General features: G+C 38.6%; 1 protein-coding gene across 9 annotated transcripts in view; it reads right to left on the bottom strand.

Moving 5' to 3' along the window:
- FCHO2 (FCH and mu domain containing endocytic adaptor 2) overlaps positions 1 to 18,283 on the bottom strand; it is a 95,498-nt gene extending 77,215 nt beyond the window's left edge. For 8 of the 9 annotated variants that reach the window (XM_054053701.1, XM_054053703.1, XM_054053706.1 and 5 more), the window contains exons 1-5: positions 18,153 to 18,283; positions 7,349 to 7,440; positions 2,056 to 2,130; positions 585 to 726; positions 338 to 490 (exon numbers count right to left, since the gene is read on the bottom strand). In XM_054053701.1, coding sequence (XP_053909676.1) covers positions 338 to 490; positions 585 to 726; positions 2,056 to 2,130; positions 7,349 to 7,440; positions 18,153 to 18,182 — 492 coding nt within the window. In that variant the 5' untranslated portion in view covers positions 18,183 to 18,283. The remainder of the gene's footprint in view (positions 1 to 337; positions 491 to 584; positions 727 to 2,055; positions 2,131 to 7,348; positions 7,441 to 18,152) is intronic. The other variant, XM_054053705.1, reaches the window with a different exon arrangement.
- Positions 18,284 to 18,945: the final 662 nt, after the last annotated feature.

Raw genomic sequence — 18,945 nt, 5'->3', positions numbered from 1 at the left:
AATGTTTGCATATTTGTCTAAGGAAATCTATCAAAATACATAATAGATGCTGAAACAATTACACACAATTTCTATAAAAACCACTAAACAAAATTATTACATGATGTAGGTATTCACAAGATAAAGAATTAGAACTGCAGTGCAGCAAAAACAGATAAGAAAGTAACTATAAACAAAACATAGGTAGGCATTCAAAACGTCCTGCACAGTATGAAATGGCCACAACTACTGCTTTTAACTACTTCCAGCCTTTTCTGAGCATTTCATTTACTAATACAAGGTGACTGTATTACTGACTGACCACAAGATTAATTAAAGTAAAATGTCACAGAACTACCTTATCAACTTCTCTCTGTGTTGCTCCTTCCTTTTTCAAACGTTCTTGTTCGACACACTTAGCATTGTAGTTTTCCTTTGACTTCTGTAAGGCCTGAGTGATACTTTGAATATTTTGCACTGCTTCTAGTGTTCCTGCAACGTCTTCTTTAGTCTGCCAAACATCACATAGTTGTCAAACCCAAACTATTTTAATTTTAATGTTAAAAAGTCATTGGATACACATAAGAAAAAAAAAAATCATTAACCTTCTTATATGCTTTGATTTGTTCATCTCCATACTTGTGAACTTCTTTTATTAGCTCTTGTAATCTTCGCACAAGATCCAAGTGGCAGCCTGCTAGTTTTTCTGTTGAGGTTTTGAAAACATCCCAAACTGGTGCAAATGTCCTAGATTGAGGAAAATAATATGTAATTCTCATCTGGATTTTTACACTTTTAGTAATCCTAAAAAGTGTAATTGATAAGTACACAGAAGTTCAGTTCTGTTCCTAAAACTGAAACAAGACCCCTCAACAACTACTATATATCTTATTTAATATGATTCAAATGTACTTGGAATCCTATCTACTAACTTTTCAATGTTTTATGTGTTACCTATATCAACTCCAATGAGTAAAGCACAGCGAAGTTCACTCAATCTTTTCTATCAACACACAATAATGACAAGCAATATTCCTAAAGATGATGCAAGGGCAGCTCAAAATAATTTAATATGTAGAAGTATTTTAGTGTATATAATTGAATTGTGCAAAGAAATCAGAAATTACTCGGTTAGTTGAGTTTCTAGTTGTCTTACGTCATTACAGCCACAAGATGCAGGAAAAACATATTGGCAAAGATTGTCTGCCAATAAAAGGGATTTAGTGATCAACAGAGACGAACCAGATGACGAAGGAAGGTGGGGGACAGGTCATTCCTCAGATTTCTATACTGAATGGACTTCTAAAGATATTCTAAGGATACACTGCTACCTCAGCTTTCTGGGTAAGGCTGCTGAAAAATATGTATTATACATAGCCTTGAAAGCACCGACATTCAAACTAACATGCAGATACCGAACCTTTGGAAAGCAGCAACAACTGTTATCAAATTATCCTCTGACAAGAGCTCCCCACATTTCTAGCTGTGATTACTAAAAGGAAAAAATAAATCTAGCCTTAGCTAAAAGTCTAAGCTGTTGACATAAACTTCTAATGAAAAATCCCATACACTAATCATTCTGGTTTTTAAAGACATACCCTGTGTACAAAATTTTAATTAAAACTATAGAATAAATGTATTGAAAAGTCTCATTCTTAATATGTCTGAGGACAGAGATAACATTCCAGAAAGGAGAAATAATATAAATAAATAAATTTACTGCCACATTTGCGGACCATATGTTGTCTCTTCAGAATAACTACCATAGGCTTGGAAGCATAGACTAGAAAGTTACATTCTTTATTACGTCTGAAAAGAACTCAACCTTAAACAGAGGAACAAACAGTTCCTCCATGTCTGGGTTATATTTCTTTTTAAACTGTGAATAAAGAACTGTACCATCTTTTCTTTTTTGGCATAGTTGCATGATATTTTGCATGGCTGCTGAAGAACTAACAATTATTTTCAAAGATGGTGAAGTTATACTATCCTCAATATCAACAATAAAATATTCAGAATCAAATTTGATTTTTAACATGTATGCAGTTAATGATTTCTCTTTTATATATAACTTACCCAAGCTGTGTGTAATTGCTTGCTGATTTGGCTAGTTTTGTCATTGACCTTGAATATACCTCCTCTATTGTAGCCCTGCCAAAGAAAGCCACCAAAACCAGAATCAAAACATTGAACATATTTGAAGACAGATGAATATGCATTCTAAAGGTGCAAAACAGAGGAATTTTTACTTTAGCAGAGAATTGCTCCATTTTAATGACTATATAAAAAAATAAGTCGTGGATTTAAAAAAAAAAATCTAAGAACTCTGTCATAGAATGTTGCACTGAACAGAAACAAGTAAAAACTAGGGACTTGAACTTGAAAAAAACAATTCTTTCCTTCACTGCTGTTTTCCTCTTTCTTTAACATTCTTTAGTAACAGTGAGAACAAAGACATATAACAATCAACCACCTAGCATTGTCTAAACACCAGAGATTTACAAAGAAAAAAAATTGTATATATATGTAACAAAAACATTGAAATAACCAAAATGAATGCTACTGAGCAATCACATTAAATAAAATGGAGTCTTGTCTCATCTTTTTTGGAGAGGGACTTGGTTTTCTTTGTATGTTTGTTTAAGTTCTTTGCATAGTGATACTTGAGTTTGGAAAACTGTAAAATAACATGCAAAAGTATTGTGTTCTACTGTTTATACTCATTTTTAAAGAGTGTTGTCTCAATACATTCTAATTTATTTTGATAGCCTCTTCCTGACAAAGTTTCATTAGACTTCCCTGCACTCAAACCCACAATTATACTTCTCTTTCAGGGATTCAGAATCCAAGGGTCTGCACGGATTTCTTCCTTACAGCCTCTGCTGGGGCACTTGCCATGGAATAGCCGTCAGACACAGCACATCACAGCAGTGACACCATGCAAATCCTTCTCCCATCAAACCTCCTAACCCTCCTATTATTTTCCACCCTAAGTCAGTATTCAATATCTAGTGTTAACCTATATTTAGAGGCATCCTGGATTTGAATAAATACTGTAGATGCCTTTTCTTGAAAATGCCAACCTTGAAGCAATTTCTTTCCTGCTATGTAAGGCCTTTGTTCAGGGGCAAAAGTGAGGGAAAAAATGGAGATGAAGAATTCACTCCTCTTCCAAGTTACAGTAAGATTATAACCACTTACTGTTGAGGAAAAGATTTTTATTTCTCCTTCACAGTAACGTAGTAAAAAAAGATTTTTCTTACGAAAATGTGAAACAAAGTACTACTAGACACCTGGAAGAGAAGGGTAGGTATTTAAATCAACTGAACTTCCAGATGAACCACCCAGTCAGCTGGAGAATCAGTTTGGAGAAGGGGATTAAACTGTGCAATGTAGTAACTCAATCACATTCTAGATCTCACCTGCAAACAACTGCCAAACTATTCACCATCAAAAAACCCAAATAACTTTATTCTCCTTCCACGTAAGTACTTCTGATGATACAAAATAGCTGAAGTTTATGTAGTTTAGAATTCTTGCCCACTGCACAGCAAGAAGCATAAAGAGACACTCAGATAATACACTGTTATTTTTATAGTTATTCTAAAGAACAATATATTTTGATTAGTTATCTATCTAGTTATCTTCTTTTTTTTTTTAAACACATGATTTATGACCAAAATTCACTCGTCTTTGGAGCAATTTACAGCATATTTATCTGAGCAATCTCCACAAAACTAGAGTTCTGCAATTTGCCACATATTACCAATACAACAGAATTGCAAATGCTAGTAACTGAAAGATGCTGTTACTGACCAGCTGGGCACATATACCTGCACATGTCCTACCAAGTGACTTCCCAGAGCAACCCAAGGTACTGGTAACACACTACAAACATCTCAGAAAATTAATTTTCACCATCTGAAAATCAGTCTGTGCCTGGGATCTGTTAAACATTTAAAAATTAAACGGGCACACATGCATTGCCACTGTCTTCTGATCAAGACAATTCTTTTTATGATGCTTACAAGCAAGTTGTGCAGAAAAACATTTGAAAGACTTCTGGAGAAAAGCCAACAGGATATGTATTCAGCTCCCAGCTGAGCACAGTGGTTTCTAACATATAAGCAGTCTGGGTGTTAAATACATGCAAACACAAGACAGTTCACCTAAAAAAATCTTCCCAACTGTGGGGGCAGCCCAACCCTCTAATATTTTCACTTCTTTAAAAACAGAATCTCTATGTGCTTTATCAAGAACAGAACAAAGACACCTATCTTTCAGCAGTCAGACAATATTCCCCACCCAAGATTTACCAACACTGAGTAGACTGTCTGCCACAAAATGCACTCTTTCAAAGATAACACGTTCCTGAGCCACGGATCCAACTGTCTCTCAGTTCTTTTGGTACTTGACCATTCATAAACACTCAAAACCAAAAATGAAAAAGTGAAACAGTACTATTGAAAACTGAATTGGTATTAACTAACTACAGCCAAGGAGGAAACCTGCTCCTTCTAGGTACACCCAGTTGGAAGAGCAGATATAGTACAGAAATATTGTATTTTTATAAATGAACACATCTCAAGCATTTTTTTTTCCAGAGGAAACAACTTTGCAATTTCATAAAGTTCTTGGAGAGGTTTCCTTAAGCTGACTACAGTAAAAAAAAAAAACAAACCCAAACCAGGTTTTCCCACATCCTAAACAATTTTTCTTCTTTCTTTACTATTTCTAATATTGGAAAAAAGGAAACAATAGACTCTTCCCCAATTGGGCCGAGCACAATCAAAACCCTCTTCTGAACAGTGCAAGTAACAGAGACTGGCTTCATATATACATGTGTCCTTTGTGCCCTAAGCAGTCTGTACATCCAAATACACTCAACCTTCTTTTCTCTCCCTCTTAAATTACTCCATAAAAAAGGCGAATTCCCTGGCTAGTCTGGAGACTCCAGCTGACTGACCAGGTGACTACTGTCAAACAGGGACACTGATAAATATTTTTACTAAAATAAGGATGTGAAATACTTTAAGGTCCATCTATTTTTTTCCAAATGACAAACTATATGCCACAAACTACTGCTGGCTTAGACTGAGATTGATCAGTGATACAGCCCTAACTTGAGAAGTACCTATCTGGCTTTCAACTGCTTTTTTTAACGGCATACTAAGATGCATCGATAAAGCAGAGCTGAAGAAAACACAATGGAACAGATAGGACACCAGGTTTAGGATCCTGACAGGAGAACGTCGCAGGAAGGGACTAAACTTACTGCTGCTGGTCTGCATCACTGACAGATGTATTCGAATCCCAGGGTAAGTTGCTCTTAAGGAACTATATTAAAGCCTTGTCAAACAAATTAAAATGCAACACTAGGATTCTAGTGAATCTCACTAATCAGAACTCAATTTTTTGACATATTTTGCCAAAAATGCTGCATGATGGCTGCATATCTCTTGGCACATCCTGATTCATGCATGAGAACAGAAGATACATTTCCTGTTCTTCCACTGAGGATAAAATGCCCAAGTGAATTCTCACGTATTCCTACGAGATCATTACTCTTTAGTCCTAGATGTTATTTAAGCTGGGGAAAAAAAGTATCTCCTTCTTGACAGATCACTAGATCTAATTAGCAGAAAGTTCAGCTGAAACACTTCTAGTATGTAGAGAAAGGTCCAAATATTTTATTTATTTATTGCAAAATCGCATCTAATTTAAATTTAATCTGAAGGAACTGATAGACTGAAAAAAAATGGAAAGCCACGTAGTTTTTTATGAGGAATTCTGTCTAGAACAAACTGTCTAATTTTATTCATGTCACTAAAATAATGCAAAGAATCCAAGCTGGATATAGCATCAATTTATTTTTAGCCATTTGCATAAGATCTTTCACCTTAGGACCAGTATGAATAAAATGAAGCACGTGCAAAGAATACAACATAAAATAAAGAAAAAACCAGAGTGAATAAGCGAGCTTGTGATCTAAACACAGAAGTAAATCAAAACGCAATGGATGTTAAACTAATAAAGCTAAATGTGTCCAGGTGATCTATGCTCAGGCCTATGACTTACAGCTGTAAAAACTTACTGATTCCACGAATTAAAGCAGGTTTCAAAGGAAAGATCCAAGCACTTACATAAGGTAACACAAGGCAAACATTTATAATGGTCAATATTGAAAGTGCAACCTTGTGAAGCTCTAGCATTTCATACTCAATATGAACAAGTGCGATATTCCTCCCCTCAATTCAAGGCAGGTTTTCACCGGAATCCTGTCTGGCTTCATAAAGTGTTCCCTAGAAATGGAGATTATTGAAACACAAGATTCCTTGGTTTGTGTAGTTCTCTCAACAGGAGATTGTCCATCACGTGACCTTTGCAACTTACCCGTTTCTTCTTGGTGGAAAGCTTTTTATCATTTTCTCCAATTCCTTTGAAACTGTGCAAATGTTAGTGCAACTGAGTAAACGCCAGATTTGTAGTGGTTATATTTTGTTGAAATTTAAAAAAAAAAACTCTTTGTCAAAATCTGTTTTGAGGTCAAACCTGAAATTTTTATGCAAAATTCCAGAAAACAAAGGTTTTTTATTTGGACAGCTTTTACTGCAAGAAACCTTCACCAAAACAGGTATCTTGCCAGTTTTTTCCACATGTCATCTGGTGCCAGTGACTGAATCCAGACAAAATTCAGATGTATAATTAATTTTGTGCAGAAAGGCAATCCTTATGTTCAGTGTAGCAGCAGCAGTCTTCTTTCATAAAGAACTAAAACCAACACTAGGTAATCTGTTTTGGAAGCTGTCACATCTGCAGATTTTAGTTCAGTCCCTGCCACCCCATAGGGAAGAACCTGTGTCACTTTCTCCATATTATTTTTTTTCCCTATGCATCACTCCCTTTTTCTTAACACACCTGGCTTCTCAGTGTCTTAACTAGCAAGTATAATTCTTAAATATCATACTAGGAGCTGTGAATACCCTAACTGTGCATCTATGATCAAAACTTTGTAAAACTGCTAATTTTTGCTACTTTAAATTATTGCTTTTCTTTCAAACATGATGAACCATTTGGATTAATTTATTTAAAGTGCTGGACACCTAATGTGACACTTCTAGATTTTTACTCATTTTTTAATTCAAACCTTGAAAATTAGAAGCTCGTTGTTAATCTATGCTTAAGAGTCACTATTCAGTTCTAAGTGAATGGAATAAACCTAGATATTCTTGTAGGATATAACAGATATTTTAAAATGCTCGCTGATTTTTATATATTTTGCATGTTGCTACCAAACATAATAATAGGCTTAAATAAAAAACCACAAACAGTACATTGAAGAGCTAGGATTACCACAGATGACACTTACCTTTCTCTTATAAAGTCTGCTAAGTCTTTTGTTGACAAATGTCCATGTTTCATGTTGTGATAGAGGACATCAAAGCCATTGTTCCTTTCCCCCTAAACAATAATAAAAGAAGTAGAACTATGAGACAACATGCTAAAGCAATTACAGACCAAAGTACAGAACCCATGCATTTTAATAACTGATGAAGCTCCATGAAATGAATGATTTCTAATCCATCAGCTTTTTACTGACTGCTGTTAGTTCTCTTCTATCCCCTATATTTAAAACAAACTAAAATCACCTCAGCTGTTACCACTACCCTTCAAATGGCAACTCTTATGACATATTTCTAGGCTATATTCAAAGCCATTTCTTTTCTAGATTGCTACAGGTGTTCTATCCTTTCACTTCACATCTTATTAAACACATACTTAACATTGTACTCTCTCTTCATTCTCTCTTATCCTTCATTATTTTCCATAGACTAAAATTTACACTTTGGGATCACTGGATATCCTGCCTCCCAGTTCTTTGCACTTCATGTATCCTCCTCTGTTTTGCATAAAATTGGCAATAAGAAAAATCACTCATCTCCTTCTATCGGTAAATTCCCCTCGTCTAATCTTAAGTTTAGTTTTAAAACTTAAAGCATTATCCAGTGAGTAAGGTGTACCTCACCATTAGAACTGAGACACTGCCCTAAACACTGATTAAGAAACCAAGCCAGCTTATCACCTCTGGTACCACGGTGAACTTCCTCCAGTCAGGAGAAAACAATAGAACTGAAAAGAGGGCGAGGCAAGTCACGGCATCAATAGTACTGCTACTATAAAAGTCTTCCTGTCAAACTCTCCATTCCTCTCCTCCCATACAAAAGCTTCAGATACATCATGCTGCTGCTACAAAACATGCAGAAGCATGCCCTTGGGAAAAATGCATTCATGATCAGAGTGGAAAGGGAAGAAGGACAGGACAGAATAGTTCCAGTTGGAAGGGCCTTAAAACAATAATCTAGCCAAACTGCCTGATCACTTGAGGGCTGAAGAGAAGTTAAAGCATGTTATTGAAGGCACTGTGCAAATGCCTTTTAAACACTGACAGGCTTGAGACATTGACGACCTCTCTAGGAAGCCTGTTTCAGGGTTTGGCCACCCTCTCTGTAAAGAAATACCTCCTAATGCTAAATCTCCTCCACTGCAGCTTTGAACCATTTCCATGCACCCTGTCACTGTATTCTAGGGAGAAGAGACCAGCATCTCCCTCTTCACTTCCCCTCCTCAGGGAGCTGTAGGGAGCAATGAGATCACTCCTTAGCCTTCTTTCCTTCAAACTAGACCAACCCAAAGTCCTTAGCCACTTCTCACAGGACACTCCTTCCAGCTGTTCCACCATCTTCATTGCCATCCTCTGGACAAGTTCAAGGACTTTTAACATTCTTAAAATCCTGGACAATGGCAGCTCTACATCTCCTGCAAGAAGAGCCTGTGGATTTGGTCATCTAACCCTCCAAATACTTCTGTTCTGGAAAAATTTGTTAGTGCCGCCATAGGCACACTTGATCATGACAATGATACAGCTGGAAAACTAAGCTGGCAAATAAAAATAAAGATTGGTGATCCAGAACACTATGAGGACACGAACAGCTACACTGCTTAGCAGAAGACGTGGGACTAAAGAGCAGGAGGTAGGCAGAGTTATCACAACTTAAGTAAGCGGAAACAGCAATGGCTGGATGGAAGAACTTTGCAGCAGTCATGGTAGTGAACCCATTTCTGTGAAGTGTCAAGTGCACCGCATCATACATCAGTGAATAATACAGCAAGTTGCCTTAAAGGACATGCATAAATGCACAGCCACATAAATTTACAAGTAACAGAGGACTGAAGGCAATTTGATTCAAGTTACTAGCCAGGATTCAGTGTTTTATTTCTTCCAAGCACCATGGAAAACAAAAACCAACAAAAGAAAAAGAAAACACACCTACAAAATCACAGTTCCTGAGGTTGCAATAAGTTGTAACCTGACAAGGTTCATCGAAATGCAGGTAAATTTAGCATTAAGTGCAACTACAGAAAGGTCTGTAAAAAGCACAAGCAGAATTAACGAAAATATAGCGAACTCTAGGACTAACTATAGAACAAGGCTTTTATAAGTTTGAAAAATAAAAGGATAAGAACAGTAATTAGTAGGAAATGTAATTTTTTTAAATGTTGTCTTACTCTTTCAAGCACCAGTCTTAATAGTTTCACTCCCTTTTCACTCCTATCGAACCATTTCCCCCTGTAGTTTGAAGCCCACCATAATTTTGACTACTGGCACACTAATAGGTAGCTTATTAACTGAATTCACTCAACATAAACCCTGAATGCCACCACATTATAAAAATACCAGAATAACTCTGTAATTAAGACCTTACTGACATTTTCAATTAGAATACAAAATAAAATCCTTATTTAGCTAATCCAAAGCTGTTACTGTACCTAAATCTGGAGATAAACATTTACAAATAAGTGCTAGGCAATTCTTCCAGAAAAACTAATAAAACTCTCCTTTATGAAATGTTCTTTCCTTTTGCCTTAAGGAGTTTCTTCTAGTTAAACCAACACATTGATTAAAACGTGCTGAACAATGACTGTTTCTGAACTTTTCACAATGGGAGCTTTAAAGGGGACTTTTCTATATGAGAGCTCCATAAATTTTCTGCCACTTGGGAAATTCAGGAAGGGTAGCACAGCCATGACCCATCCTCTGGTTGTAGCCTTCTGGATGGCTTATAATATATCAGAAATGTAACTTTGCAAACCTTTAGAGAATGGAATGAGCCAGAACAGCCAACTCCTGCCATCATCTTGTTCCCCAACTGTAACTGAAGGTTACCACAAAGGAACTAATTTTTCCACTTAAATGTTTTCTTATCAGTCCTACTCTTATTTCTTACTTAACACTGAATAGCAGAAAACACAACAGAGAAACAGAACAGATACTTTACTGAGGTTAAAAAGAAGACTCGTGAAAGCCACATCTTTTATACATTATCAAATGTTAACAGAGAGTAAGAAGTTATGTGAGAAACATGGTAAGGTTTAAAAAAGCATCAAGTCCAAAGCAGGGTCTCAGATTTGAGGGCTTATGTGGCTTAAGCCTGGCACAATTAAAAGACACCTGTGAATATAATGTCAAGTGTAGGCTAGCTTAAGCTACCAATACCAGACTCTACCTATAAGCACAAACACCTACACCTCAAAACTGTTCAATAAATTATACGATTCTGATAATTAAGCTGATGACAATTCTATAAGTTACATTACCTTCTACTCGTGCTCGGAGACATATATATCCCTATGTCAAATTAAGTATGGTATCTCAGTGTAGACAGTAGACAATTTTCTGCTTAGGAAAAGCTGTATCACATCTTATCACATCCACAGACTATCCTCAACTCCTCCATTCAGTAGTTGTGCTCACGAAGAGTAGCTCACATAATTTATACAATAAGCATCAGAGTTAAGACTCTGTATCTAGAGAAGTATACTGTGGCTAATAGGAAAAGTAGTTCACCTTTCAAAAACTAAGTATGTATGCACATGTGCCATCAACTAGTTTATTTGCATTTTGGTTGTTTGTTCCTCAACGCTCCACAGACATATTGTATATAAATTTCCATGTACAGAATTTTGTTTAGCCAATTTTTCTTTATTAAATGTTTCTACCTGCTCCTTCCTAATGGCAACAGTAATAGCTGGGATCACTAACAGTCCAGTATAGGCTTACTTAAAAATAGATAGATGCACATGTAGCAGAGGGAACCGACAAGACCTTCCACACCCATTCAGAAGCAACAGTCATTCACTGCTATGGCAGATGAACAATGAAGTCAGATGCAGATTCTTCTCTAAGAAGAATCTCTCAGAGAAGGAGGAACCTTTGCTGTCATCTGTAACATCAGGTTCTATGCAGCAGATTTCGAGATCATATCAAAAGACCACCCTGAATGTCATTTTGTGGGTCAAACACCATCTGTGTTTAAGATGATTTCATCATTACTCAGTAGAAAACAACAGAAAAACTCCATACAAGAACGCAAAATGTAAGTGGTCCACTCTCCGTAAAAGTTCCATTTCACCACTTTGAAGTTCATAAACTCTAGAAAGGGTTAGTCTTCTCTAACTCTCTCTTCAGAAGCTGGTGTTCTGGTTGAGATTTCCCGTTTTACACTGCCATAAGAGAGCTTTTTTGTTTATATATTGTGGATGTCCCCTGACAGCAAACTATAGGAGGAAGCAAGGCTTCAAATATAAGTAAACACTTTACTTAATAAGAGTACAATGAGGCATTACTGACCAACTCTGCAGAGAAAATAAATTAAGGCACGGAAAGTGAGGGCAGACAGTCCTTCCATTTCCCTTCATCAAGAACTAACTGCAATGATTTTCTCATGGAAATGAAAGCAATGGTGTCAGCAAATGTGAAGTCAGAATTCAGCATTTCCATGACTTGTGCATAACAGGAAACAGATTACAGGAGCTCTGTTTTACTGAAATACTTAATAGACTTTGAAAATTAAATAATAAGTTTGTTTGTTGCATATGAAGATCATTCTGAATTTAAAACCTACATTTCTGGGCAGTATTAATTTTCTGTGTTTTGAATTAAATTGTATGAGCCCAAGCTCTGTCTACTTCAGACCAAAACTGTTCAACATCAATGTCTATTAGTGTAAAAAGCTGTCTCTTTACCCAACATAAATAAATATTTCTCAATTAGGAAGGTGATTCTGAATGACTGGTCCCATGGTCCCATGACTGGTCAGATACATACTATTTCTTTAGCTACTGTGAGAAGGAAGAAAAGGACAGCTGCAAATGCTGTTTTCACAGCAAACCTAAACATGTGATTAAAAAAAAAGGAACAGGAAATTCACAGAATCATAGAACAGTTCGGGTTGGAAGGGACCTAAAAGATCATTCAGTTCTAAGCCCTGTGCTATCAACAGGGACATGTCCCACTAGATCAGGCTGCTCAAGGCCCCATCCAACCTGGTCTTGAACACTTCCACGTATGGGGCATTCACAGCTTCCCTGGTCAACTTGTTGCAGTGCCCCACCACCCTCATAGTAAAGAATTTCTTCCTAGTGTCTAATCTAAATTTTTCTGTCTCCAATTCAAAGCAATTTCTCCTCATCCTATCACTACATGTCCTTGTAAAAAATCCCTCTCCAGCTTTCTTGCGGGCCCCCTTCAGGTACTGGAAGGTCGCTACAAAGTCTTCCTGGAGCCTTCTCTTCTCTAGGATGAATATCCCCAATTCTCTCAGCCTGTCCTCATAGGAAATGTGCTCCAGCCCCCTGATCACCTTTGTGGCCCTCCTCTGGACCCATTCCAACAGTTCCATATCCTTTTTATGTTGAGGATTCCAGAACTGGACACAATACTCCAGGTGGGGGTCTCACAAAAGCAGAGTAGCAGGGCAGACTTTCCTCCCTTGACCTACTGGCCATGTTTCTTTTGAAGTAGCCCAGGATATGGATGGCCTTCTGGGCTGTGAGTGCACACTTCCGGCTCATGTCCATCTTTTTGGTAAAAATTATTTGTATCAAGAAAATTTCAGAGCTGCTCTGATATGCCCCATAGTAACTGTAGACCATCAACTAAGGGGAGCTGAGGGAAGTACAACTCCCTCATGCAGGCAAAAGTCAGAATCTGCTGAAACTAGTAAGAAACTGTTCAGCAACTATAAGATTTGATTTATGCAGCTTAAAATACAGCCTATTTTCACAATTAATGTACAAATTTTAGTGCAACGTAACAATAAGACCGGGTGCCCACTCCTGTAATTTTAAAATGAAAGTTCCAAAGATTAACCTAAATTGATCTTTTTTCCCATCCACAAACTTAGAAAAACATGTATTATTCAATACGCTTAGTCCATATTGGTTCAACTTCTATTCATTGGTCTTAATGTAGTAACACTGTAAAGAAACAAAGTAACAGAAATTCTCCTTACTCCACCTATATGTAAAGTCATTTCAGATGCTCTGAAAAACAGTGTTACCAGTTTCTTTAAACTGTTACCCCTTGATGCAGTTTCGACTAAGTAAGGTGTTTTATCCTTTCCACCTAAGCAATTATTTAATTTAATGGCCCTGTATATACATGAAGCTACCCCTGTGATTAACATTATGGTGTTACATTTATGAAAGCTATAGCTATCAGTAAATTTCCATTTCTGAGTGTCTGAAAGAGCTACAGAACACTGAGTGCGTAGAAACACGGGAAAAAAGCAGTCACTTGATGTTTACACAGGCAGCGTATCTTCCTCAGTTGTGAAAGTTTTGAGAAGTTTGAACACAAAAGCAAACTAGCTATCTCAGCTTCAATAAATTAAATATCTTTAAGATCAGCCTCAGAAAAGCTCTACGCATATGAGGAAGGACAGATATTTTCCTCCATATCTAGATAATTAAAAATATTTTTTAACAAAAAGATGGAAAGTTGCCAACCTGCATAACATGTACACACGCAGAGGGAGGAGACTAAGCAAATATTGCACAACAGCTCTCCTGAAACTGAGCATCCAACCTTACGCCAAGCAGAAGAGTAGCATTGTGTAAACATATGAATGAAACTCCAGATGGAAAGCTGACAAGCCTCAGGGTCACTCATATCACACAATGCATAAAACAGTATGTCTTACACTTACTAGAGCAAACCTCTCCACAAAGCTAAGATTATTAACCCTGGCTGCCAGCCCTTACATGTTACAAAAGCTCTTGAAAAGAAAAGAATCCTTCTCACAGCCATTCTCAAAAGCTACAGGTAACACAAGCTATTAAAAAGACGGAATAAAAGGTATTTGTTAAGCCAATTTAAACACAGGTTTTTATATCCCCAAACTTCCAGAGTTATTAGCACAGAATAACAGAGAGGCCATTTTCAGATATAGACAGAACTTTCTGCAGTTGAATCAAATTAATTTAAAATGATGAATAAACAAACATTGACTGGCTTAGAAGTGGCTTATTTTTGCTGACTTGTCATAGTTCAATAGACTTACAATTAACAAAAGTATCACCTGCACCATTCAATTTAAATACTATGTCAAAGCTTATGTAATGCTCCCTAAACACTGTGAAGAAAATAATAAGTCAATGATAATGAATGCTTTTTTTCCTGCTCTACCAGCATGAATGTACTCAAAGTGACAGAATGTGGTTGCATATAATGGAAATAACTAATGAAAGTGTTCTCTTTAAATTATATCACTGTTTTGATGTAGCACATACGTAGCAGCAAGCACACAGTGTTTTATTACAACATTCTAACTAGGAGCTGGGAATGTTTGGCCACATGACTTGAATGCCTGAAACTCAGTCATAAGAATCAAAGCCATTTATAGACTGTACTACTAGTTCATAGTTTTCAATACCACAAAAAGTAACTGTATCCTACTGGTTTTGAAAACTGCCACTCTGGGCTGTGCTTTCTTAGCAGATCCCTACATTCTTCAAGTGATAGTAAAATTTTTCAAGGAGCAGTACAAGTTTTCGTACTTCAACTTTACACATCTTGAAAATAGTCCTGTTTATCTCTCATTGACCTCTTAGAAGCAGTCAAGAGGTGGCAGGCCCATAAAATATCCATTTTTCTTACACTCTCAAAAAAAAAAAATTAAAAAATGGCAAATATTCAAGCACTTTTAAAAGCAGTACGACATTAAAGTCTCATTATAAGTTCAAAACCATTACAACAAAGAAGTGAAGATTCATTTTAGGTAAGCGCTTTTAGGAAGTTCTTAAAAAGACAGCACCCTAGATAGCAAGAAATTAACACATATTCACATATATATCACTTCCCTTTTCTGAAGAAAAAGTACGTGAAGTTTCTGATGTCTCTTCCTATCAGTTATATTGAATTACTGAATCTGGAGAGAGCATCCTGCAGCTCAAGACCCAGACTTCAATTTCCAGTGTGTAATTTCAGCTGCAAATTGATGACAGCATGAACATCAAATAACTAAATATTAATTATGTTTTTGATTCATTGTCACATCAGTGCTTTAGAAAGTGCAGTTATCCCATTGCATAGGCTACAAAGTATTTTGCCAGGTGCTACCTAGGAAGGCAAAGCAAAAGCAAGAAACAGAAAACAACCCTTTTGAAGCTCCACACAATACAACCTTTCTTTCTACTTAAGTAAAGAACTACTACTCTTCTTCTACTTGCTCTTATTTATTTCCAGTCAGCATGCATTCAGGGCCTTTCAACAGTAATCTAATTTCTGTTTTAACTTTCTCACCAACTTCCAAAGCATATATATTGTACCCCAGATCTCCCAAAGCAGTGCAGTAACAATTCTGAACAACAACCTTCTCTGAAAAGTTAGTAGAAATGGAGAAACCTAATTATTCAAAATGCAAAATCCTATACCTTATGCCTGGTTCTGAGGACATACAGAAGGTCAATACTTTTAGTCTTAAAAAAAATCCATCATATTTAGACACAACGGTTAATCTTGAAAGATATGTATCAATGACAGCAAAGAAGTCCCTATTCTTTTATATTACTTCTACACAAAATAAAACCCTGTCCATGGTATTACAAAGGTTCCTCAGAGAAGTTTTGCAAGTTTAAGACCCTGTCTCAAGTCTTCATTGGCACTGCAAGACAAACAAACAAGAATAACATGGTTTTTGTCCTACTTTGTGTCATTTTTTGAGGTAGGAGAAAAACCTCCAAAACCAGAAAAATACCTCCTTCTCTTGGCACTCATTGCTGACCCACAGAAACGATTTTGCCAACAGAGCTATAAGGCAAAGACCGTATAGAGCAAAAAGGGAGAATGGGAAGATTTGGTACATGTCTACTGCCTCATATTTGCTGGTAACATTTGTGAAAACACAGAGAAACAGAACAGATGGGAACGGCGCACTGCCTTCACTGATTTAACAAAACTACCGACTTACTAACCCAGTAAAATACAACTGATCAGACAAACAGTTAAATGAATATACCATAGTACATAACAGTTAAACACAAAGGTGTTTGATTTCAGTCGAGATAACTGAAAGAAACCCTTCTTTAGTCTTTTATGTTTTAATGTTTCTTTAATGTTCTTTAATGTTTTACTTTAATCTTAAGACGAGACAGCAACTTTTCAAATCGAAATGCAACATTTTACATTAATTTAAATCTTATTTTTAGGAAAGATAATTTTTTTTCCACATAGTAGTTTAATATTCACCTCCTGCACTGCTGCTTCAAATTAAGAAAATCTGTATGCTGAAAGAGCAAATCTAAAATTCTGTTTCATTAAATTTTAATCATAGACTCATGGAATAGTTTGGGTTGGAAGGGACTCTAAAGATCAGCCGGTTCCAACCACCCTTGCCATGGGCAGGGACACATCCCACCAGACCAGGCTGCCCATGGCCCCATCCAACCTGGCCTTGAACACCTCCAGGGATGGGGCAGCCACAGCTTCCCTGGGCAACCTGTGCCAGTGCCTCACCACTCTCATCATGACGGAATTCCTCCTTATGCCTAGTCTAAATCTGCCCCTCTCCAGTTTATAGCCATTCTCTCCTGTTTATAGCCATTTATATTCACAATACAACATATAATTCATAATTATAATTCATAATATATAATTCAGTTGAAAGCAGAAACTTAAGAGAGTCAAAATTAAACACAATGTTGCAAACAAAACAGGCAACCAGGCTACACAGCATATTCAAGAAAAGTGTATTGTATTCATGAAAATAGTTTTCACTACACATTAGGAATAACTACTGCGTACACAGTAAAAGCAGAAATCTAAAAAAAAAGCAGAGTTTTTTTTCTTTTTTTTTTTTTTTTCAGTTCCAACAAATAATCACTTCTACATTTCTCCCATTACCTGGCAGAGATGCACGTTAAAAACTAATCATGCAAAGAAGTGGCAACAATGTAAACAGCCGGGTGACTTCAAGAACATGTTTCAGACCAGCTATAGTTGGAGGGGACCTTAAAGATCATCCAGTTCCACCCCTCTGTCGAGGGCAAGGACACTCCACCAGACCAGGCTGCCCAAGGCCCCATCCAACCTGGCTTTGAACACCTCCAGGGCTGGTGCAGCAACAGCTTCCCTGGGCAACCTATGCCAGTGCCTCACCACTCTCATCGTGAAGAAATTGCTCCTAATGACTAGTCTAAATGTGTCTCTCTCCGGTTTACAGCCATTGCTCCTCGTCTTATCACTACAAGCCTTTGTAAACAGTCCCTCTCAGCTTTCTTATAATCTTTTCATGTACTGGAAGGTCGCTACAAGACCTTCTCGGACCCTTCTCCTCTCCAGGCAGAACAACCCCAACTCTCTCAGCCCGTCCTCATAGCAGACATGCTCCAGCTCCCTGATCATCTTTGTAGCCTTCCTCTGGACCCGTTCAAGAATGAAACAAGTTCCATTCCACGTGAGGCTCAACAATAACCCAAGCCCGTGTTTTTATTTCTTCCCCCGTCTGCACCCACCCACTTTCGAACACACGTAGGCGCCTGCAGAGAGAGAGAGAGCGGGACAGAGCGCGGCCGCTGAGCGGGCTGCACCCTCAACACGCAGACAGAGACGATATATCGCTACAAAAGGCACCGCGTTCGCTCTGCCTCCGCGACACACGAACGAGGAGACGCCGCGTTGTTGGGGACAACCGCCCCCCCACTACCCCCTCCCCCCTACACACACTGCACCCCCCGCGCCCCGGCCCGGCCCTGGGGGGGGGGGGAGCGGCTGCGGGGATCCCTGCGACACCGCCCCCTGCCACAGCGCGACCGCGGAACCAGCGCTTCCCTACCCAGAAGCTCTCCACGAAGTACGCCATCATCACCGCCGCCGCCTCCCCCCCCGCCCCAAAAAAAATAAAAGCTGCCGAAGACAGAGACGCGACGGAGGAAACGGGCGCCGCCGCCGCCACTACAGCGCCGCCCTTCCCGTCACGGAGCCACCGCCTCCCGCCCCGCCCCGCCCCGCGCGTGCGCAGCCGCGGGCACCAGCCCCTCCCCCTCCCCTGCGGCTGGGGCGCGTGCGCGGGAGGCGGGAGAGGGGGAGTGGGGTGCGGGAGGGGATGCAGGAGAGGGGTGGTTTGGGTTGGGAGGAGTATTAACGATCATCCAGTTCCAACGCCCCTGCCATGGGCAGGGATACGTCCCACCAGCTCAGGCTGCCCATGGCCCCATCCAACCTGGCCTTGAACACCTCCAGGGATGGGGCAGCCACAACTTCCCTGGGCAAACGGTGCCAGTGTCTCACCACTGTCATGGTGAAGAAATTCCTCCATATGCCTAGTCTAAATCTGCCCCTCTCCAGTTTATACCCATTGCTCCTCGTCCTATCACTACAAGCCTTTGTGAACAGCCCCTTCAGGGACTGGAAGTTCGCTATAAGATCTCCTCTGAGCCTTCTCCAGGCTGAACAAGCCCAACTCTCTCAGCCTGTCCTTGTATGGGAGGTGCTCCAGCCCTCTGATCATCTTTGTCACCCTCCTCTGGACCCGTTCCAACAGCTCCATATCCTTCTTATGTTGAGGATTCCAGAACTGGACACAATAATCCAGATGAGGTCTTGCAAGAAAGGAACAGAGGGGCAGA

This window comes from Cuculus canorus, chromosome Z (genome assembly GCF_017976375.1).
Source record: "Cuculus canorus isolate bCucCan1 chromosome Z, bCucCan1.pri, whole genome shotgun sequence".
Taxonomy (NCBI): Eukaryota; Metazoa; Chordata; class Aves; order Cuculiformes; family Cuculidae; genus Cuculus; species Cuculus canorus.
Note: the sequence above shows the minus strand (reverse complement) of the source record. Positions and strands in the feature narration are given on the sequence as shown.